Source organism: Pseudonaja textilis, chromosome Z, assembly GCF_049901715.1.
Source record: "Pseudonaja textilis isolate UNSWEBS1 chromosome Z, rPseTex1.2, whole genome shotgun sequence".
NCBI classification, from domain to species: Eukaryota; Metazoa; Chordata; class Lepidosauria; order Squamata; family Elapidae; genus Pseudonaja; species Pseudonaja textilis.
This window is the reverse complement of record NC_142008.1, coordinates 127,944,817-127,968,197: the sequence shown is the minus strand read 5'-3', so window position 1 is coordinate 127,968,197 and position 23,381 is coordinate 127,944,817. Positions and strand designations below refer to the sequence as shown.

Sequence of the window (23,381 nt, the reverse complement as noted above, 5' to 3'; positions counted from 1 at the left end):
AGCGAACAAAATTTGTGCAGAAAGATTCCCTTTCCGTGCCGATTTCCCCTTCGGCGTCATTTTTTTGACTGCGCATGTGCATTCGGTTATGCTTCCAGTCACAACCAGATTGGGTCGCAACCGTAGTCCTGGAACAGATTACAGTCATGATCCGAGGTTCCACTGTATGTTGAATTTCATGTTGTTAGATAGGGCCAAGTCTGTCAAGATCCTTCTGCATCCTGAGTCTATCTGAACAGTAGGCCTCGACTCTCTCCCTTCCCTTTTCTCATTTGCCTCAGTTTCCTTTATTTTATTTTATTTATTTATTTCTTTATTCAATTTCTGTAGCTGCCCAACTCAACCAAGTGTCTCTGGGTTTCTTACCATTCTAAAATTGATTCAACTGCAAGCGCATTATTTATTGCCAACATCTCTGTGTTTGGGTCTGTTTTCATGTTGTTTATTGTGCAGTTTCAAAGACTGAACCAATACACGGTAATGGTGTACAGGAAAGGATGAGTTCAGAGCTAGGGTCTATGCCTAACATGTGTGGAATTAAGGTGGTTGATGCCAACTTCCAACCAGGTTCTGGAAGTCCATGTTAGGCTTCTGTACCTAGAATTCCTATTATGGCCATTAGGGAAGGAGAGTTTCAACACACTTGCAGTATAAAAAACAGGATGTGAATGCTCTCCTAATAGTGACAGGCCTGATAGGCCTGTTTAAGTCAGTTTTAATACACATTTGTTTGTTTTTCCACTTCTCTGAGTGACAGGATGCCTAGACTGGATTTGCAGAATCAGTGCCCATCTGTGGGTCTGGATAAATCAATGGATGGCAAGGCTTTAGAACAGGGGTTTCAAACTCAGGATGCTTAGATCTGGGCCATGGAGCCACCCTGGAAACTGAAGGATTGGCCCGCGGTGCTTCTGCCAGTGAAAATGAAGCTCGCAAGCCTCCCGAGCTCCGTTTTTACTGGCAAACAGCTGCAGGAGGCAGTCCCAGCCAAAAACAGAGCTTGGGAGTCCGTTTTTACTGGCAGAGCATTCGAGCTACCACAGGTGCCCCCCCCCCGACATGAGTGATGTCATACTGGCCACGTCCCCCCATCCGTCCCAATGTCAAACACAACCCTGATGCGGCTCTCAATGAAATTGAGAATGACACCCCTGCTTTAAAAGAAGCCCCCATCGACATAAAACCTTCCGTACCATCCACCTGCTGCCTGAATGCTTTCTAGCAAGTTAGCCAAACAATTCCCAAATGCTCAATTCCAGTCCCACCTTACAAAGGCTTTACTTTCAGCCTCAAACTGTTCGCAGCCTCCTGCTACAGTCAGGTGGGGGGTGGGGGGTGAGTCATATGTTCCAGCGTGGCTTTTTCAACAGCGTAATGGCCCATCAGTGACCAAGTGACTAAGACTCAGCAAGGCTATAGAAATGTTCAGATGATTTTTATTGTATGGTGTCATTTTGAGTCATCTAGCTCACCAATGCCTCCCTGGAATCGCTAAAGATCTCCCAGGTCTACTAGACATGTAGGTCTATCCCAGCCCTTGCAGTCCTTTTAATGCAAGAGAGCATGGGCCGAACTTTGGAGTTCCTGAATGACGTCAGTTCCAAAAGGACAGTGGAATTCCAACATATTTTTAGCACATCCGTTTATTCTGAGCCTCCAATATACGGTCGAAGGAAGGCATCCAAGACAGTAGGTAACGGATGGAAACCAGTTAAAGCCTTCACATGCCCTCGGTGGCAAAATAATAATACTAAAGTCTATTTGTTTAGACATATTCCTCTATCCAGATGTCTCTGTAATTTGAAATCTGATTCTCTTCCTTTTTCTTCTGTCCACAAGTACCCCTTCAATAGTTCTTTGTTTTCCATACATCCTTTGGTGGTAACTTAAGTTCATATTCTCACATTTTTCTATCGAGATAAAATTTTTATTGGAAGGGAAAGTAGATAATTTGTATATAAATATATAGCTATAAACAATATACAATATAATTTTTTCTTTCTTTTTACAACCTTGTAATCCCTTGTTTTGGGGTAAGGTCGGGGCGACTGCATTTACTGTCCAGAGGCCCTTCCTGATGCCTATGCAGAGTTTACAGCAGATATTTTCTCTTTGTGCCCTGATAAGAGAAGTATCCGTTGTTGCCTAGGATTGAACTCTCAACCTTCCAAATGGAAGATGAGTGTTCACCTCTAACCCATCATACTGCGCATAGTAAGTATAGCTATAGCTATAACTATAGATAGATATAGATATTTCAAAATATTGGAACAGGGATTCTTTCTCCAATGGTCTTTCACAGAAAAATATAAGTACAACTTTACCTTGAAGAAATTTAGGGTTCCATTTTTTTATATAATGATCTATTTCTATCTCTCTCTCTGTGTAGTAACATGATGATGATAATGAAGGTGATCTATTTCTATCTCTCTCTCTGTGTAGTAACATGATGATGATAATGAAGATGATGATATCCATTCAGTCAAGTCCGACTCTTGGCAGTTGTAGGGCCAAATCTCTCAACATCTTCCAATCTTGCACTACTTCTTTGAGTTTTTCTATACTCTGGATCAAGAGTCTTCAAACTTGGCAAGTTTAAGACGTGTGGACTTCAACTCCCAGAATTCCGGAGCTAACATGACTGGAGGAGGAATTTTGGAAGTTAAAGTCCACAAGTCTTAAAGCTGTCAAGTTTGAAGACCTCTGCTTTGGATAGTAACATATATTTAGAATCATATTATATCTAAATTTTATATAATGTAAAATAAATTTTCTATGTAAATCTCAAGGATTCTGAGTTGCAATTGATTCAATTGGTAGATTATTAATCAGCTCAAGCTATACTTGATCAAAACTTACTCTCAGTTCAGTTTGTCAATGACTGCAAATTTTAATTGATCAACCTATGATTTAAGAGCATCAGCTCTTTAGAGTTTCTTAGCTGTAGAAAGGAATGCAGCTGCGAGCTCTGAAAACAGTATTTTTCTCTTAACAAGTTGTATCTTTTGCCTAAGCTGGCAACAATATTGACTTTGTAGTGATACAGGTTGGTAGCAATCTGCCGATTAGTTTCAATTTCTTCCAATTGGATTTATCCATCAAAGTGATGGTTGACACCATAGAGTATTTTTATTGAACAAAAGTGTGAATTGCAGGCTCTGAATTTATATAGGCGTGGGGTGCCTACTATTTTTGTTTATGCAAAGTGAAGAGAAAGAAGCAATGCATGTAACTAGACTTGTCAGATACCAATAGATAATTAGATTTGTCTTTTATCATCCTGCCCTAACTTGGCATTCTGCAGTTTCTACTGGGAAAAACCAGTCAAAGCTGCAAGAAGTATTTTCATTTGCACAGTCTGTCCTTAAAGGAGTAAATATTCATTTTGGCTGAAGTGCAGATGATAAATGTTTTAATTAAATATCCAAATAACCACCCACCTGGCTACTTACATAGAGTACAGCTCACCTCCCTGTCTGTATACTAATAGCAATCTCTTGTTCCTTCTGTATCCAAACATTATCCTCCAGTCAGTATACCTGGGGGAAGCATCCCAAGATTTTAAAAAGTACATCAACCTTGGGGGAGGGTAGAGTGGAGGGATCCGAACGACTGTGGGCCTGTTTTCCTCTGCCTACAATAGAATAAAATAGGGTAGAGTAGAACAGAACAGAACAGAATAACAGAGTTGGAAGGGACCTTGGAGGTCTTCTAGTCCAACCCCCTGCCTAGGTAGGAAACCCTACACCACTTCAGACAAATTTGTTATCCAACATCTTTTTAAAAACTTCACAACTTCTGGAGGCAAGTTGTTCCACCTGTTCTAACTGTCGGGAAATTCCTCCTTAGTTCTAAGTTGCTTCTCTCCTTGATTAGCTTCCATCCAGGTTGCTTCTTGTCCTGCTTTCAGGTGCTTTGGAGAATAGCTTGACTCCCTCTTATTTGTGGGCAGCCCTTGAGATATTGGAACACTGCTATCATGTCTGCCCTATACATCTGTGAAATCCAGCTGTTGAGGACTGGCTGAGAAACCAGGAGGGTTTAGAGGTGTCAGGTTGGGGCATTACAGAATGGGGGGGTGGAGTGTTTAAAATGATTATTTTATTCAACATTTTAAGTACATTTTTATTCTATTTTAGTTTATTCTATTAAGTACATTTTTTTTATTTTATTCAACATTTTAAGTACATTTTTCATTTAAATATCTTCTGATTTCTGCACTTGTGATAAAAAAAATGAAACTTTGACTTTGGTTCTGTCGATTAGATTTGTCCTTATAGAAATGGCTGGTTATATACTAACGTGTAAAAGCAAAAAATTGAGGCTGGAGTGTTTTTATCTTGTATTGTGCTAAAGGGAGATGGAAATCAACACCTTTTCCCCCCCTCATACCTAGTACCTTATATTTTTATCCCCTTTTTCTCTCCCCCCATTTCCCATTTCTATTTCTCTTTGTATTTTATATGTAGATAATATAATAAATAAATAAAATTTAAAAAGAAAGGGATGGAGTGTTTCATGTTGCAACATTTTGTTGCTGATGCATCTGTGTATGCTTATTCAGAAGTTAAATTTACCACATTTGGTTTAGAGGCAGGGAGGTTTGCAGCCCCCAGACTCTCGTTCCTTCTGTTTTCTTTCTTTCCTTCCTTCCGCACATCCTTTCCGTGTGGGTTGCTACTCGTTCCTTACACCTGTCTTCAGTACAGCTACCTGCCAATACTCTGATAAGTATCTCTTGCTGCATCTTTCGCCATAAGTCCCCTCCTCATCCCCCAAACCTCCCTGGCTTTTATACACCCTCCGGGCTCTGACTGAATTCATCTCTCTTGTATCTGCATCAGAAGATTCTCACATTTTGATGGCTGCTTTTGCCAAAGAGCATCTCTCTCTCTCTTTTCCCCTCCTTTTTTTCCTTCTTAGCCACAAGTTTGAGGTAATTATATTTGAGGGTCCTTCTCAAGGTTTGGGAGCCTGTGTCTGCAGTGGGGAATCTTCTTTTTCTCAATGTCTGCATTCCTTCCCCAAACAGCTGCAATGCAGGAACAGGTTTTGAGTGGTAGAGAAAGACGTAGGCTTGCAATGTCTCTCCATTTCTCTCTCTCTCTCTCTCTCTCTGTCCCTCCCTCCCTCCCCCCCCTCTCTGTGTCCCCTCCTCCCTCTCTTTCAATTTCCAACAAAAGCTATAAGTCATGTCATCCCAGGTAGTTTATGGGCTGCAAGCAGGAGAGCCTGGACTAGAGTGGGGTGAGAGGTGCTCTGCCTGGCTGGCTGGCTTCAGAAAGCCAGGTTTCTCCCGTGTAGACCTGAGGCTTAATTTAAACCAAGATGCATCTCCGAGGCCATTTCTCAGTAGTTAGCCTCTGTCATGCAACACCAAATTATCACTGGCAATAATTAATCATAATGGGATATCATTATGTGCTTTTGCAAGCCTCTCTCTCTCTCTCTCTTTCCTGAACAGCTTTGTTTGATGCTGGTGGGGAGCTATTCTGAAAAGAGATAATAAAGGAGCTTGCAGATTTCAAGGTAGTCCTCTCCTGTCCCCAGTGCTGTTTCCATCCAGGAAAGGAGTTGAGGAAGCTCAAAGGTTCAGAGTCTCTCAGTGCTAAGCCTTTAATTGATCCGCATTCAGACGGCTTGGGCATATTTTATTTATTTTATTGACCAAGGGGCCGCACAATGGTGACCCTGGTAATTAAGCTGCAAGCAGGAAGGTTTGGAAATGATCAGCTTTCCCCACTCACTGCAGCCTACCTTTGTCTACACAGGAGGCATTTTCCAAACCGGTTCCACTTGCTGAATGGTGGATATTCCCTAGCACCTGAATGCTCTAACCATGTGCAGAGCGCATTCCTTTCAGATCAAAAATAGGAATCTGAAATGATAAATTCTGGGGAATGGATAAAGTCCTAAGATATGTTCAAATTCAAATGAATTTCCTTAAAAAAAAATTATTGTGAATATCCAAGTGGGCATCTTAATAATTGCAAGATTCCCTGTGGTCCCTTCCACGCCCTCCCCCCAACCGTTGTTATCCAGTTGTTTTTAGCGAAGGCAAAGTGCACACATTCTTTTATGTAATGCACCATCTCTGGCCTGTTTCCTTTCCAGCTGCAGTCCTGTTTAGTGGAAGACATAAGAAGGAAAGCATTGACCCAATGGTGGCTAACCTTTTTGGGCTCCTGTGCCAAAAGTTGTGTGCACGCTTGCATGCTCGCGCTCGCGTGCCATCACCCAGAAGGCAATGTGCCCCCCCAACGTCCCCTACACATGCATGCGCAATGCCCACCTACCCCCCACCCACCCCCGCTGCCCCCTTACCTGCACTGCGCCTCACAGCTGACTTTTGGACAGTCTGAGGCCTTTTTCAGCCTCCCAAAGACTTGAGGAAGGCTTCTGCAGACTTTGCAGGCCAAAAACTAGCCCCATTTTGTCACTTCTGGTATTTTTGGAAAAACAGGAAGTGACAAAACGGGGCTAGTTTTCAGCCTGCACAAGCCTGCAGAAGCCTTTCTCAAGCCTTTGGGAGGCCAAACCTCAAACCCGCCGAAAATCAGCTCTGAGGCGTGCACATGCACAGTGAAATAAGTTTGTCTGTAGCTCGCGTGCCAGCACAAATGGCTCTGCGTGCCACCTGTGGCACGTGTGCCATAGGTTTGCCATTACGACATTAACCTACCTTACCAGCGTGTCTGCAGGTCCCCCAATGTGCAGTTTGTTGAACATCAAATCAGATTCCGCACTCATAGAAAATAAAAATGCTTCTTTATTGTTATAGGCTAATGTTTCACAACCTTTCTGGTTTTGCAGACTGTGGGGGGCGGGGGGGGGCAAGAGTGGGATGGTTCCAAGTGAGCGATGGGCACACATGTATGCACGTGTCTGCCACTTGTACAAATAGAGCCGCACATGTGTGTGCACTTGCCCACCACTCGCACAAATGAAACTATGCGTGTGCACACTCGTCCACTGCTTCCACAGTCCGGTTCCAAATGATTCACAACCTACTACTGGGCCATAGCCCAGCGGTTAAAGATAAAGGTTCCACTCGCACATATGTGCTAGTTGTTTCCAGCTCTAGGGGCGGTGCTCATCTCCACTACAAAGCTGAAGAGCCAGCGCTGTCTGAAGATGTCTCCATGGTCATGTGGCCAGCACGACTAAACGCTAAAGCCACACGGAACACTGTTACCTTCCCACCAAAGCGGTCCCTATTTTTCTACTTGCATTTTTACATGCTTTCGAACTGCTAAGTTGGCAGAAGCTGGGACAAGTAACGGGAACTCACTCCGTTAGGTGGTGCTAGGGATTCAAACCATTGAACTGCCAACCTTTCTGATCAACAAGCTCAGCGTCTTAGCCACTGAGCCCCCACGTCCCTTAGCCCAGGGGCTGGAGACCCCTTTATAGGTGACACTAGAGAAAAGGTGTCTAAAATGGATTAGGGTTGACGTTCTTATTGACACAATCTTTCAGATAATTCCAACGGGATTGGGATCTTTTAAACACAGGTAGTTCTCGACTTATGATGACAATTGAGCCCAACATTTCTGTTGCTAAGCAAGACAATGGTTAAGTGAGTTTCCCCCCCGCACTTTACCACTTTTCTTGCCATAGCTGTTATGTGAATCTGGTTTCCCCATTGACTTTGCTTGTGAGAAGGGTGGAAAAGGTGATTGCATGACTCCGAGACACTGCAACCATCATAAATACATGCCAGTTGCCAAGCAGCCAAACTTTAATCACAAAAAGCAACTTATGACCATGGTCATAAGTTGCTTTTTTCCAGAGCCGTTGTAACTTCGAACAGTTACTAAACAAATGGTTGTAAGCCAAGGACTACCTGTGTTTCCTTGTTAAGAGTTCCCTCTTACTGTCACTGTGTTCTCGCTGAACATTCAGTGTAAAGTGGGCTAATTGGCCTTCCAAAAAGCAACTTTGCTATGGAAGTCCCTTAATACATTTGTAGTGGAGGTACAATAGATGCCTTTCCTGCAAAGCACAAGGCAATATTCCCCAGCAAAGTTTTCTAATGCCCCCATCCAATCACTTTTCATCTGGCAAGAATCTTTCAGATGTACCAGTCTGAGGAAACCTTTCTGCACTTCCTTGAACTAAAAACAATAGTTAAACTATGGTTATGATGACCATACCAGTCTGGGAAAAAAATTCAGTTGTAAGTGTGAAAAATGGTTATATGTCATTTTTATTCAGTGCCATTCTAACTTCAAATGGCTGTAAGTTGAGGACTACCTGTGTCATACCATTCCTAAGAATCAATTGTACCATAAGATAAGTTTAAAAATGTGCCCTATTAGGTGTAATGCAGTTGTTCATAATTGATGAGTTGAGATTTTTGTTATTGATATGATTTTTAGTGCAGTATCTTTTGAAAAATCCTGAGGATGCGTGCCTTGAAGTGTCTCCATTGCTGCTGTAACTCATCTATCTATCTATCTATCTATCTATCTATCTATATCATCTATCATTATCTCTATTATCTATCACTATCTATCATCTATCACTATCTATCATCTATCACTATCTATCTTTCTATCATCTATCTATCTATCATCCATTATCATCTATATCATTATCATTATCTCTATCTATTATCTCTATCATCTATCATCTATCACCAGCTCTCTATCATCTATCTATCCATCTATCCAATATCTATCTATCTATCTATCTATCTATCTATCTATCTATCTATCTATCCATCTATCTTATCTATCATCTATTATCACCTATCATTCTCTATCTATTATCTCTATCATCTATCATTAGCTATCTATCATCTATCTATCTATCTATCTGTCTATCTATCTATCTATCTATCTATCTATCTATCTATCATCTATAATCTATTATCTATATCATCTATCATCTATCACTATCTATCATCTATCTATCTATCTATCTATCTATCTATCTATCTATCTACCTACCTATCATCTATCTATCTATCCATCTATCTATCATCTATCATCTATCTATCTATTATCATCTATCATTATCTATATCTATTATCTATATCATCTATCATCTATCTTTATCTATCTATCTATCTATCTATCTATCTATCCAATTATCTATTTATCTATCATCTATCAATCATCTATTATCATCTCTATCTATTATCTATATTCATCTATTATCTATCTATCTATCTATCTATCTATCTATCTATCCAATTATCTATTTATCTACCTACCTACCCTCTACCTACCTACCACCTACCTACCTACCTACCTATCATCTATCTATCTATCATCTACCTACCTACTTTGTCTGTCTGTCTGTCTATCCATCCATCCATCCATCCATCCATCCATCTATCTATCTATCTATCTATCTATCTATCTATCTATCTATCTATCTATCTATCTATCTATCTATCTATCTATCTAATTTCTAGGTCGCCCACCTCACCTCTTGCTACTGGTTATCTTTTCTTTTCTTTTTCCTCCTGAAGAGATGGTAGAACATAGAATAACAGAGTTGGAAGGGACCTTGGAGGTCTTCTAGCCCAACCCTCTGCTCATTTTAAACAGATGTTTGTCTAGTCTCTTTTTGAAAGCCTCCAGTGATGGAGCACCCATAAATTCTGAAGGCAAGCTATTCCACTGGTTGATTGCTTTCAGTGTTAGTAATTTTCTCCTTAGTTCTAGGTTGCATCTCTCCTTTGTTAGTTTCCATCCATTGTTTCTTGCCTTGCCTTTTGGTGCTTTGGAAAATGGGTTGACCCCTCGGCTTTATAGGAGCTCCTCAAATATTGGAACACTGCTATCATGTCACCCCTAGTCCTTTTTTTCATTAGAGTAGACATACCTACTTTCTGTAACCATTCTTTGTATGTTTTAGCCTACAGTCCCCTAATAATTTTAGTTGTTCTTCTCCAGACTCTTTCCAAAGTCTGTCTAGTCTGTCTTTAATAACAGAGGACGGCTCTGAATAATTGTTGCAAGAAAGTAAAACTTTTTTTCTGGAAAACTTGACCTTTTAGCCTGAGATCAGCTGGATAGAAATGTCTCGAAGAACATTCTGAGTCTCCATCATCTGTGTCTGACAGAGGAAGCGCACTTTCCTTCGGGTTTCAGCTGCTGGTTTCACCCTTTCCCTCTCCAGAGGAACCTTTTGGCATCTTTTGCTTGGCAGATTCCTTGCCTGGGAGATTAGAAACATCATATGGGGTTGAGTCACTAGGGAATTTCAAGGGTTCTTTTAGGGAGAATGCTCTGTCCATTTAGAGCTGGTCTTTGGGGGCTCACTGTTGGCCACGTGAGCCAAATATAGGGAGAATCTCCTTGCAGCTGCATCCTGCAGGCAAAAATCAGCAGCTGTGAGCAAGCTCTTCTTTTAAAAATTTCAGGCTTGTCAAATTTATCTATGTCCATATGGCCTAGGTTCATATAAGATGTTGATTAAAAACCAAGAAGCCGATTTTTTCCAATATGTTAAACTTGACAGTTGTTTTCTTTTGGTCTTTAGAGCAGGGGGGGTCTCCAAACTTAGGAACTTTAAGACTTGATGGACTTCAACTCCTGCAATTCCTCAAATCTTAAAGTTCCCAAGTTTGGAAAGCACTGTTTTAGAGTGTTGCTCAAACCTGGTTGTTGATTAGTTTATGATGCAATTTATGGTGCAAATGTAGAAAATAGGCCCATACAATAACTTAAGTGTATAATACAAGCCCAATCACACATAGAATAATTTTGTGCATTTTATAAGATACTTTATGAAGACTAACATGTTTATTTTTGTCTCCATCCACACTCTTATTTTTAAAATATTCTTAAAAGAAATGCAGGGAAAGATTTGCATATGTATTTTCATTTAAAAACATTTTGTTTAAAAAGATATATAGAATGTCTAGGCCTCGTTTGCTGAACCGAACTCTCATCCCACTTATTTATTTATTAATGTAGTAATTTTATAAAATTGCCCAACCCAAATAAAGTGACTCTGGGTGTCAAAACGGTCTATAAATTTCAGAAGATCATAGTATTTTTTAGGAAAGCATTTCAAAACCACTACAAATGAATAACATGTTTACTTTTTAGCCACATATTCAAAATTGTATGCTGGCAGTAAGAATAGCCATTCCTCCTAAGCATTATGATATCAAACCTGCATGTGAATTGTTTCAACCTTGGCGCAACATTAAAAACTGATAAATTGTCAATTATTTAATTTAGTATTAGTTTACCAACTGCTAAGGGGTTCCAGTTGGGTTTCCCACTCAAACTGCTGAAAGCATTTTGGTCTGCTCGTTTATCATTTTTGATTATTTCGAAGTGATGATTTAATGTGAGGTGCAGCACTACAGTGATTGAAGTTCTGAAAGTCCTTTGTTCTGAGCTGATTTATCTTCAAAGGGCCATTGAAAGGTATCTCAACAGAGTTTCTCAGTCTCCCCAATACTAAGACAGGGGTGTCAAACTCAAGGCCCGAGGGCTAGATCTGGCCCACAGAGTGCTTAGATCTGGACCGTGGGGCCAGGATCTGGATCTGGCCCATGGAACTCCATTTTCGCTGGCAGAGGGCTGCAGGAGGCCATCATAGCCAAAAACGGGGTCCAGTGGCCTACCCGAGCTCCGTTTTCACTGGCAGAGCACTCGGGCCACCACAGGTGCCCCTGACAGCAGGTGCCGCTTGAATGACGTCAAGCTGGCTATGCCCACCCTGGCCACACCCAATCCATCCCCAAGGTCAAACACAACCCTAATGCGGCTCTCAATGAAATCAAGTTTGATACCCCTGCTCTAAGATGTGTGGAGGACAATGACTGGGGAATTCTGGGAGTTGACATCCATACACCTTACAATTGCCATGGTTGATAAACTCTACTCTAGAAGATGCCCCAAGGTGCTTTTTCAAGAGGCAACTGGACTTTCTTGTTTTTCTTTGGACATGTTTCGCTTTTTATCCAAGAAGTTTCTTCAGCTCTGACTCGATATGTGTGTGCGGGGGTGGGGGGTGGGGGGGTGGAGATGGAAGGATTTATGTTCCTTGCAGATAGCTGGTCATTTGCATTCTTTTGATGACCAGCTGTCTGCAAGGAGTATAAATCCTTCCATTCCCCACCATCCAGTCAGAGCTGAAGAAGCCTCTTGGATAAGAAGCGAAACGTCTTCAAAGAAAAGCCAGCAAGTCCAGCTGCCTCTTGAAGAAAAAAAGCACCTTTGCGACAACCATGACCTGGATGACTTGAGTATCTCCATAGACATTTACTGTAGAAGATCCACAAATGGAAAATGAAAACAGTTCTGTGATTGGGAGGCAATTCTTTTCACTTTCTTCACAAGAGTGCAATTCCACTTTCCCATCTCTTTGCGTTCAATTCTCACCTCACTTTTCTTCTTTCTGTTCTGCATTTGTTAGCCCTGCCTCAATGTCACGTCATTGGTTTAATGCACCTATTTTGCCTATTGTTTTCTAAGTACATATTGCATTTTCCTGTCAAGAGTGAAACATTGGCAACCAGGTTCCTCCTTGGTTTCAACTTGTCATTAGGGTGAAGGATGGAGGGAGGTGATGATTATGAATGGATTAGTTGAAGAGACAAAACTTCTACAGTTCCACTGAAGAGAGAGTCTGGAAACTTTGCAAGGACATCTTAAACAGATGTGAAGAAGAAGGCAAATGGTTCCCATAACAAAGAGAACTTGTTTACATGGTCTACATGGAAGCCAGGGGACTGGGCTGGGAAATTCATTGTTTAATACTGTGAGCTGAGTGGTTCCTGAGAATGTCAGATTCAATATTACCTCGCCACGACCATGCGATGTATTCAATAAGCAGTAAGCTTTTCAGAAACGAAATGATCCTGGACTTTTATTTGGATACTCAAGCTGGACGTTGACATTGCCAGCAAGGATCTAAATGAGATGTGGGAAATAGTGGTTTTTTAAAAAGTTTTTATTGGTTTTTAAAAACAAACATAAACAAACAAAACATAAAAACATCAAACCATCTTCCATATGTATACATACAGTGTGCCGGTTGGTTTACAAATTGTTTTGTGCTTCCATTTCTTAGTCTTCAATTACAATTAGATGTGGGAAATAGTTTTGATGTGACTGAGTCCTCTACTCTCTACCGTATCAGGGAAAGCCAATTTCTCAGCTCCTGTATATTTTGCAGACACCCAGTAGAGACGATCATGATTGTAAATGAAGAACAGGTCAGGCAGGATGAGTGGTGAGATTGGCCTTGCTTTTCATCTTCAGCAATCAGACAGGATTGTGAGAGATGATGAAGCTGGAGAGCCAGGGAGGAGATGGGAAGGAGCTATGCGTAAGCCATTAGAGCAACTGGCTCAGCATTTGAGCGGTAACGTCTTTTTTTAGCCTGTTATTTTGTCGCTGCCGTACTGATTTTCTTCAGCTAGAGGAGGAGAATAGAAGACAGGGAATACCGACTATGGCGGTTGCCTGTAGTATGTGCTCTCTGCCTGCCATGTGCAAGATTAATGCTAATTGTAATAATCTCTCCAGATTCCAATTCATCCATTGCTTCTGCACCACTTAAGGAGGGAATCAAGACGTCTTTTCTTCTCGTTGGCTTCCCTGGGCTCAAGTCCCATTTCTTACAGCTGCGGCTAGGAGGGCCCTGGGATCCTGGCATTCAGCCATTCCACCTCTTAACAAACCAGACCATACATAAAGGAAGCACAGGAAGGCTGGCTGGCATCAGATTATCTCTTTCCTCTTAACCCTTTCTTCTCTCTTCTGAGAATTTGGGGTAGCAAGACTCAGGACGGACGGACACACACACACACACACACACACACAAGTTCCTGAATCTGAATGCTGACTATACAACCCTCAGGGTTTGGTGCTTTTTTTTTAGTATTAATCATTCAGTTCCCTGCCAGACTTAATGTATTTTTAACTCAATATATCCCACAAGTTCTGTCCTCTCTTTGACATTTTCTCTTCCAAGTCCATAATTTTGAGATTTTGTTAATTATGTCCCATTCCTGACTCTTGAATGGCCATATCAATAAGCATCTTCCAGGATAACTACGGCTTCATTTCCCCACAGTGAACTAGCGAGGAAGCAAAAGTTTTCATTTCGAATTTCTTCCTTGCCTGCTCTTGTTCAGGCAGAAGCACCAAAAAATGGGCAACCATAAATTATATAATTATCCCCTCCCTCACCCCACCCCATTTTAGTCAGCATCGCCACCAATCTTGTACCTGACTTCTACTAGCATCTTCTTATTGGCTAGAAAATAGCTTAGTCACTCTGGATGGAGAGAACCGGATAGGCCAGATAGCCAGTCACTCTTGGAGGAATAAGGTGGTGTGAGGTTTTGAGTCATGCAAGGAAGGGAAATGGGAAGAAGTCAATCACATCGGAAGGGCAAACTGCAGGAGCATGGAAATAAGGCAGAGTGGACTTCGATTATGCGTGAGAGTTTGCAAGGGAAGTCTCTGGGGCCAAGAGTGCTAATCAAACCTGCAAGGATGTCTCAGAGGAAAACTCCATTCTGTATTATCAGTTGTACCCACGTGCCTCTGTGTGCTTGTGTGTTCTTTTAGTAACCTAATTGACTCAGATCTATTTTCATCTATGTTTGAAACCATTCACATCCAGGGAAGCATTTCCCCCTAGATAATCGTTCCAGACGAGCAGGTTTCAGGCCCTTCTAGACTATCTGAGGAACGCTTGAGTAGCCTGATGGGAAATACTGCTGAGAAGTGGGATGCAAAGAGGGACACAAATCTAGTTCTATTATCTGCAGTTAGCACCCAAAGCTGGATCCTTAAACAAAAGAGATACAACTTTGAACTTTCCCTTCTCTGCATCATCAACAAATTGCACCTCATCCTTAAGGGGAAGACCTCGCACCTATCCTTCCTGGTAGAAACACATTTTGGTATATAATCAGATTCCGTTTGGTCATTCCGGTAGTTTTTCTTAGCAGCAATCCTTGAATCCTTGAAACCAGAGAGAGAGAGAGCATTGTGAGCAGAGTGTTCTCAAATTCTTAGACTGCCAACATTCACCAACTGATTGACAGTAGATAGATAGACTCATAAGTGGCCCCCCCTCCAGCTGCTTCTGACGGCCATTGTCAGAGATGGATGGTCTGTTTGTCTGACCAGATAGGGTTACTCATCTATTCCACAAGATGACCTTGGCCTGTCTCGTCTCTCAGGCCATGATGCAAATTAGCCAGTGAAGCAACCAATAACTTTCGAGAATAAGAGGATGTCAGGGATCCAGACTTAAGGTAGCTTAATTACTGGAACCAGCCAAAAGTAACATAAAGAGCTAATGCAAAGAGATTTGTAGAACGGCCAATCGTGAATGAGACAGCCAACCATAGGTCTGGCAGAAAAATAATTGGGGGAGCCAAAAGGCTGGCTATATAATTCTCATATGCTAATGGAGGGGATCAAGAGTTAGGAATGATTGGTTGAGGCGGGACTTGATGGCATAGGATGCGGCAACCTTTGGCACTCCTGGGTTTTACAATATAGCGCTGGAAGGTAGAATAACACAAATAAAAATAAAGTTAATAAAGCAAACAGAAAATGAAAAGTATGTATCATACAGTAATATCTAGCTGCTGCCCATCTCGCAGTAACTTTCAAGGTTGCTTGCCAGTTATTTCTCCCAAAGGACCCATAACGATTCTAATTTTTTCTTTAAGTGTCAAGTACTGGTGGGCAAGGAGAAAATGCTGAAGGGGAAAATGTGGGTATCACCTAGGAAGATTTTTATTTTGGTCAGCTTCAACCTATATATTCTTGATTGCAGAGTAAATACAGATAGTCCTCGAACTTAAGATCACCACTGAGCCCAAAATTTCTGTTGCTAAGCAACACATTTACTAAATGAGTTTTGTCCCGTTTTGTGACCTTTCTTGCCAGAGTTGTTCACTGAATCACTGCACTGGTTAAGTTAGTAATATGGTTGTTAAGTCAATCTGGCTTCCCCCATTGACTTTGCTCGTCAGAAGGTCACAAAAAGGAATTGTGTGACTCCCAAGACATTACAACGGTCATACATATGAGTTAGTGGCCAAGCGTCTGAATTTTGATCATGTGACCATGGGGATGCTGCAATGGTTATAAGTGACAAATGTCATAAGTCACTTTTTTCAGTACCATTGTAACTTTGAATGGTCACTAAACAAACCATTGTAGGTCGAGGACTGTCTGTTGGAGCTGCTTAAATCAGGGGTCGCCAACCTTTTGGACCTCAGGGACCACCAAACTCATAATTTTAAATCCCGTGGACCAGAGACCCTGGGAAAATCCCCCCCCCAAAATCAGCAGGAAAATTCCCCACCCCGTTTTCCTACCAATTGATCATTCTTTATTTGGGATCGCAGGATACCGTCTCCAGCTCCATTCTCAGAGGATGGGGAAGAGAGAGAGAAAGAGACTGAGACTGAGACTGAGACTTTTGGCTTCATGCAAGGAAAGCAGCAAAAGCAACAGAAGTCTTTCTTTCTCTCCCCCAAACTCCACCAGAAATGAGTCTTTGCCTATGCAGCCTCTTGGAGCAGGATGCCTTGTAGGGTCCCAAAGACTTATTTCTAGCAGAGTTTGGGGGAGAGAAAGACTTTTGCTGCTTTCCTTGTGTGCAGCCAAAAGCAGAACAAAGAAGCGGAAAGCAGCAGCCCATTGGCCAGGCCAGGAGTGGGGGGCAAGTTCCTCCCTCCACCCTTTCCCCCCTCCCAGCACTACCTCATGTTATTCACAATGCAAGCAACGCAAGTCTTGTGTTCCCACGGGCCGCATGGGCGGTGCAGCCTTATGTTCCCACACAGCCTGGATTAATTGCTTTTGGGGGGTGCTTTGGGGGGTGATATTTCTCTACGGACCGCCAAAATTTTCTTGTGGAACACCAGGGATCCCTGGCCCACTGGTTGGCGACCACTGGTTTAAATGATGCTGGAAAAGTCACCCCATTTGTGGCCTGAATAATCCTTTTCACCCCCTTTCTTCCTCCATTCTAGGTTGTATTAAAGGGTTACAGGCTGTTCTGCTGGTTTCCACGCTATAAATTCCAGAGGGCTGCGAATTTCCACCTCTGACGTCTCTACCTGGAAACAAATCCTTCAAACTGAATTTCTTCAACCCAGCAGCCTTCTGATATTTTAAGATTATATATTTTAGGATTCCCAGACAGAGTTCTAAATATTATAATCCCAACAGGTGGCACAAAGGAAGAAATGGGGCTTTAATCACATCATTGTAACACTATCTTGACCCCCTTCAACATACTTGATATAGTGAAATATATCTAATATGATTATTCTCTAGTCACACACCTGTAAATCAGGGGTGAGATTCTACCAGTTTGCACTTTTTCACTAGAACCGGTTGTTAACATTCTAAGCAGTTCGGAGAACTGGTTGTTAGAAGAAATTACTGGCCTAATCCTGTAAGGAAGGCAGGAAGGAAACATTCTGGTATTGCTTACAGAAACTGCCTTTCCATTAGCCCTTATTACATTCTTTGCAGGACTAGACATCCTGTCTCAGGAACCTCTCTGGAGTTTTTTGTCCCTCCTTTGCTGGTACTTTGCTTGTGTGGAGTGACCATTTAAAGTTACAATGGCACTGAAAAAAGTGACTTATGACCATTTTTCACACTTATACGACTGTTGCAGCATCCCCACAAGTCATGGGAGGCCAGGCAAGGAGATGCGTGCCTCAATGTGAGTGATATTGAGTTGGCCACACCCAGCCAATAAATGACCACTAAGCCATGTCCACCCAGTCACATGACCACTAAGCCAGGCCCACCACCAAAGCCTCACCCACAGAACTGGTTGTTAAAAATTTGAATCCCACCCCTGCTGTAAATTAATATTTCTCACATTTTAGACTCATTAAAATGTCAACCAGTGAACAGCTAAGTGAAGGGAAACTTCTGGCTTAGGGCCTTCATTTGCACACCTCTGCTCCCCAAATGTGGATTTGTTATGTCTATGAATTCAGTCCCAGGTTGGAAAAATAGAGGCACCCAGGAGAACTCTTAAGTGGCTTTTCCCCCAACCCCTTTCTAGAAAAGAAACAAAGCTTGAAGGTTAGAGTGTTAGAGCAAGGGAAAGGAGGAATGACTCCATGTTTTCCTAACCTACAGAAGGCAGGCAGGCTGATTTTTCCCCTTCTAGGAGTTGAGATACAAACTTTGTGCTCCTTGCAGCAGGAAGGCCTCCTGTCCCCTCTATCTGCTAATTCTTCCTCTTAAGCCTTCAGAGGATGCTTAATATTCTAGAACATAAATTGCCAGGGGCTAAGCCTACCCAGTGGCGTATATTTGTGTGTGTGTGTTTGTAGGTAATGGGGGGTTTAATGTCTAAGCTCAAATAGCTAAGGTTTTGCACATGCTTAATTACAGCCTTGTATGACGGTTGCTGTAGGAGAAGAGCAGGCAGAGCTGAGGAAGGTGGAATTAAACATGTCATCAGCTTGGAGTTATTGCATTCCGACAAGCGCTCAAGTTCAACCCTGCTCGAATTCTATTGACCTTTACCTGGTGTCAATTTAGCTTCAAACTTTTGTTGACCAGATTCTTATGTATTGGCTTGAGTAAATCTTCTATGCTGCAATCTAACCGATGGTCCTGATTCTTGCACCTGGCAATTACTGCATTTATTCTTGTGATAGCAAATGACAGTGGCTGCTCTGGAAACACAAGGCAGGATCAACCTTTGTGAGATCCTGGATGGGAGACTACTGGGAGATCCCAGGGATGCAGACTAGACTGGGGAGTTCAGAAGTATTCTCTTAAGAAAGTGACAGCCAACTTCTTCCGCATTACTTTCTCCAATTGGAGCTCAACATGATGGATAATTTAATATTATGCTTAATATTATGCCACATGTTGTCATTAAACGGAAGGCATAAATAAGCTATGACTAATTATGCACCCAAAACATAAAATAATAACAACCTCTTCTTCCTGCTTTTTGGATGTTTTAGTATGAATGAATTTCTACCCTGTTTTGTAAATATGACTAGCTTGCCTCCAGAGCCTCTATCTTTCTCATTGCAAAGTTTGTCTGGAAAGATATTTTTATTGGATATATAGTATATTCCCATCTGCCTGTGTAGTTGGATGTGTTTTGATTTCCTGGCTGTTTTCCTAGATTTCCCTCTGCCAATCATATTAATGCATCCAACTGGAGTCTGGATTGTCTTGGATTTCTGCTGTTAAAATGAGGCAGATTTCATGTAACAAGCTTTTATTAAGAAGCATGAAAATGCTTGTTTTCAAAAATTAGGTTTTTCAGTTGGGTGCCTTAGCTATGTGGGGGAAAAAGCTAATTATAATAATATTTTCAAGTCACGAACACTTTAATGTGATTTCACATGATGTGAGGGCACTATCATTTTCTTGAAAGATTTTTAAAAAAACAAATGGCCCATATTTCATGAGATTTATACAACAAGGGAAAAATCTTAAAAGAACCCATTATCACAATATTTCTCCTTGCATGACATTGTTAATTCTATTATTTTGGGGGTGTGATTTGGGGTTTGTGTGTCATTCTTTTTTGTAAATGCAAAGAATCATAACATCACCCTGAAGATGTTGGTAAATTTAGAGAAATCAGCAGATTCTACAAGTGGTGTCTATGTGTGCAGTGAAGATTTGAAATATATTAAAGAAAAGGAAAGCAGAAAATTGGAAATATTAGCCAGAAATTTTTCACAGAATTAATTCCTTGCAGGGAAAATAGAGAAGACAGCTGAAACCTGCAAATTGCCATAAACATTGTTAAGCCTGAGAGGACAATATTCTAATTTGATCCAAAGTTTTAAATATTCTTCTTGTGTTTCTGTCTAGAAAAATTGGGATTTTACTTGTTACTCCCAAGAAGTGGTATTTGCTTTCTTAACATTTACCCTAACACTATATTTATAATAATTTGAAACAGGCAAGAGAGCAAGGATCAGTGTTGCTTTTAAGGTAGAGACCAATTATGATCTAATCTGTATCAATTTTATTTCTTGGATAGGCCAAAGACAGCGATGATGAGGAAGAGGTGGTACATGTGGATCGAGACCACTTCATGGATGAATTCTTTGAGCAGGTAAGATGAAAGATAGGTTTGAAGGTTTTTGCAAAAAAGATAAGGAATTCAGAACTGAGTCAAGGTATTCACATTGGGCATTGCAGTTCTTATGTAGTTTGTTTTTATTTAACAAATTTGTCAGAAATGTCTTTTTCTAACAACAATTAATATTTCAGGAGATTACCCATGTGTGTGTGTGTCTGTCTGTCTATCTGTCTGCCTACCTACCTATTTACCTACCTATCTTTTATAATTATGAGTTCACTGCTGATTCAGTCCTATCAAAGAAATAAGACAATTCATTTCAGAGTCATAAATGTATTTTAGATTCATATCTCAAGAAAGCAATAGGCAAAAGAAAACAATTGATCAGATCTGGATTTTAAGTTTTAGTAGATGGAACTTCCCTGTTCAGATGCAGGTTACTTTTGAACATAGACGAAAGTAGACTTTTCTGCAAGCTTCCCAAAGAAGGGTTACTAGCTGGCCACTGTTAGAGATAGCTTGGTTCCAGGCTATCAAGATTTTAGTTGAATATTCCCAGGCTGTTATTTATCATTTATGAAGTGGATATGCAAGGCCTGCCTCAGACAGTGCTTATGGCTTCTGAAATGAAACCTGGGTTTGGTCATATATTTTTCAACCTATAGGCAGTCCTAAACTTATGACCAGTCACTTAATGGCCAGTTGAAGTTACAACACACATCCCCATAGCAGCTTATGATCTGCTTGGAAGTTATGATTGCTATGCCCTTTCCCTAGTCACAGGATTCTGTTTGGGGAACTTGGCAACTGGATCAACTTTAAAGAGATTTGCAGCCTCTCATGGTCACATAACCATGATTTGCAATGTTTTTGACAGTTTCCAGTATTTATTTCCAGTTTCTGACAAAAAAAATCCCTTTGAGGAAAATCCATTTGCTTAAGGACCATGGCATTTGCTTAACAATCACCCCAAAAAGGTCAAAAAATGTTATGGCTCAGCTTATAACCATAATAATTATCACCGTAATTGCACACTCACAAAGTAAAAAGAAAACCCTGGCCTCATGAGAAGTGGAAACCACAGTTGTAAGAATCCATAACTTTTAATTCTACAAAATTCTGTATTTGTAGCTTGTGACAGAAAATAAGTGAAGTAACTATTATACTGCTAACTGGGAACATATCCATATTTGGCTGTTTCTAAAAACTCTCCAGAACATGAAGTCTCCCTTGTTCTAGCTGCAGACCACTCTCCTTAGGCTCAGAAGTTTTCCTTTATTATATCGGGAATGATTGAGTCTTTACACCAAAACTGGACTACAGAGCTAAGAGATACATTTCTCAGCATTTTTGTTGGATGGAAGCAAGCTGTGTCTTTAAATACAGATGAACATTGGCATTTTTTAAAATAAAAAAAAAACCTCCCATACCGATGGAAGCTCAAATTTAAAGGTGGGGAAATAAATGGGGAATTATAGGTGAGAGAATCTGAATCCTTGCCTGCATTTCTTTCATTTCCCAAGGCACCTTTCTTTCACCCACATTAAGCCAGTTGGTCCTCAAATGGCAGGTATTTAATATGCAAAAGTGTCTTTTAATGGTACTGTGCAGCCTCTGTAATGCACAGGTGCTGGAGATGGAGAAATGCAGGGTTAGGAACTGTGAAATTGATGTTTGCATGTCTGGTCCTTTCCCCAAAGTACATCAGTGATTATGTTCTGGAGTCTTACAGTCTGGAGAGATCTTGCCCTTTGAAATTACATCATAGGAGCAAGGGGTTGTTGACCTGGATTTAGGCAAACAGGCCTCTCAGTCTCATACGTGGCTCACATTAGGTTAAGGTGTCAAATGCTGACTGGATCCACTAAAGTTTGTGTCAAGTGTACCATGGAAAGAAGCCCCTGTCGGTGCTGAAGTAATGATTCGGTTGAAAGGTATTGATAAAAGAATGCTGCGCGGTCTGAGCAGAGGCTGAATGTTTCAGGACCTTGGGCAAGGCTTCCTAGAATCAGTTCCCAAACATGGGTCAAGTCCTTTCACACTACCCTCTAGTGATGAGTTAAGGTTACTGCCACTCTCTAACAGAAGAAACCATGTTGAGCTTTTCAATAATCTGAAGGGCCCAAAGGTGGTTTTTCAAAAGGCAATGGGACTTTGTTTTTCTTTGAAGATATTTCGCTTCTCATCCAAGAAGCTTCTTCAGCTCTGACTGGATGGTGGAGGATGGAAGGATTTATATTCCCTTCAGTAAATTCTTCCATTCTCCACCATTCAATCAGAACTGAAGAAGCTTCCTGGATGAGAAGCAAAATGTCTTCAAGGAAAAACAAAGCCCAGTTGCCTTTTGAAAAACCACCTTTGGGACAATCATGACCTGGATAACTGAGACTCTCCATAGACAATAATTTGAAGGAAATCTGTAAATATAACTAACAGGTGCAAATTATCGACAAGTGCAAAAACTATCTACTTGGGACCACCAACCATCACTTCCTTCTCCACCACCAATCCTTCTCCCTTTTGCATTTATATTTTGCTTCTTTACAGATGTGTCTATGGAGATTGTCAATTATCCATGTCATGGTTGTGCTTTTTCCAAATGGCAGCTGGACTTTCTTGGGGTTTTTTTCCTCTTTGAAAACATTCTGCTTCTCATTCAAGAAGCTTCTGAACTGAAGAAGCTTCTTGGATGAGAAGCAAAAGGAAAAAACAGAAAAACAAAGTCCAGTTGCCTTTTGGAAAAAGCATCTTTGAGTTTACAGCTTCTTGTTTTGTTTATGGGTTTCTTTAAATATGAAGAGAACTGTGTGGATGAAAGGATGGACTGGGGTAAATGAGAAGGGGAAAGTAAATAATGGATATGGATCCATTTCACCATAATATTACTTGCAAGGGAATGCAACCTTTACAATAACCCATTTCTCAGTTCAATGGTCCCTTTCTTTCCAAATGGAATAGAAAAAGAAATATACAACCACAACTTACAACCACAATTGAGTCCAACATTTCTGTTGCTAAGCAAGACATTTGTTATGTGAACTTTGCTTAGTCTATGACTTTTTTTGTATAGTGGTTGAGTGCATCACTGCAATTGTTTAGTAACATGGTTGTTAAGTGAATCTGGCTTCCCCATTGACTTTCTTGTCAGAAGCTCACAAAAGATGATCACGTGACACTGCAATTGTCATAAATATGAGTCAGTTGCCAATCATTAATTTTGATCACATGACCATGGGGATGCCACAATAGTCATTAAGTGTGAAAAACATCCATAAAGCCATTTTTTTCAGTGCTGTTGTAACTTTGAAAGGTCACTAAATGAACTGTTGTAAGTCGAG

The 23,381-nt window shown here is 41.0% G+C and overlaps 1 protein-coding gene across 8 annotated transcripts in view; it reads left to right on the top strand.

The window, feature by feature from the left end:
- The window catches only part of STX1B (syntaxin 1B), a 119,825-nt gene that overhangs the window by 27,713 nt on the left and 68,731 nt on the right, over nucleotides 1-23,381 (top strand). For all 8 annotated transcript variants that reach the window (XM_087915952.1, XM_087915953.1, XM_087915951.1 and 5 more), the window contains exon 2: nucleotides 20,002-20,076. In XM_087915952.1, coding sequence (XP_087772078.1) covers nucleotides 20,002-20,076 — 75 coding nt within the window. The remainder of the gene's footprint in view (nucleotides 1-20,001; nucleotides 20,077-23,381) is intronic.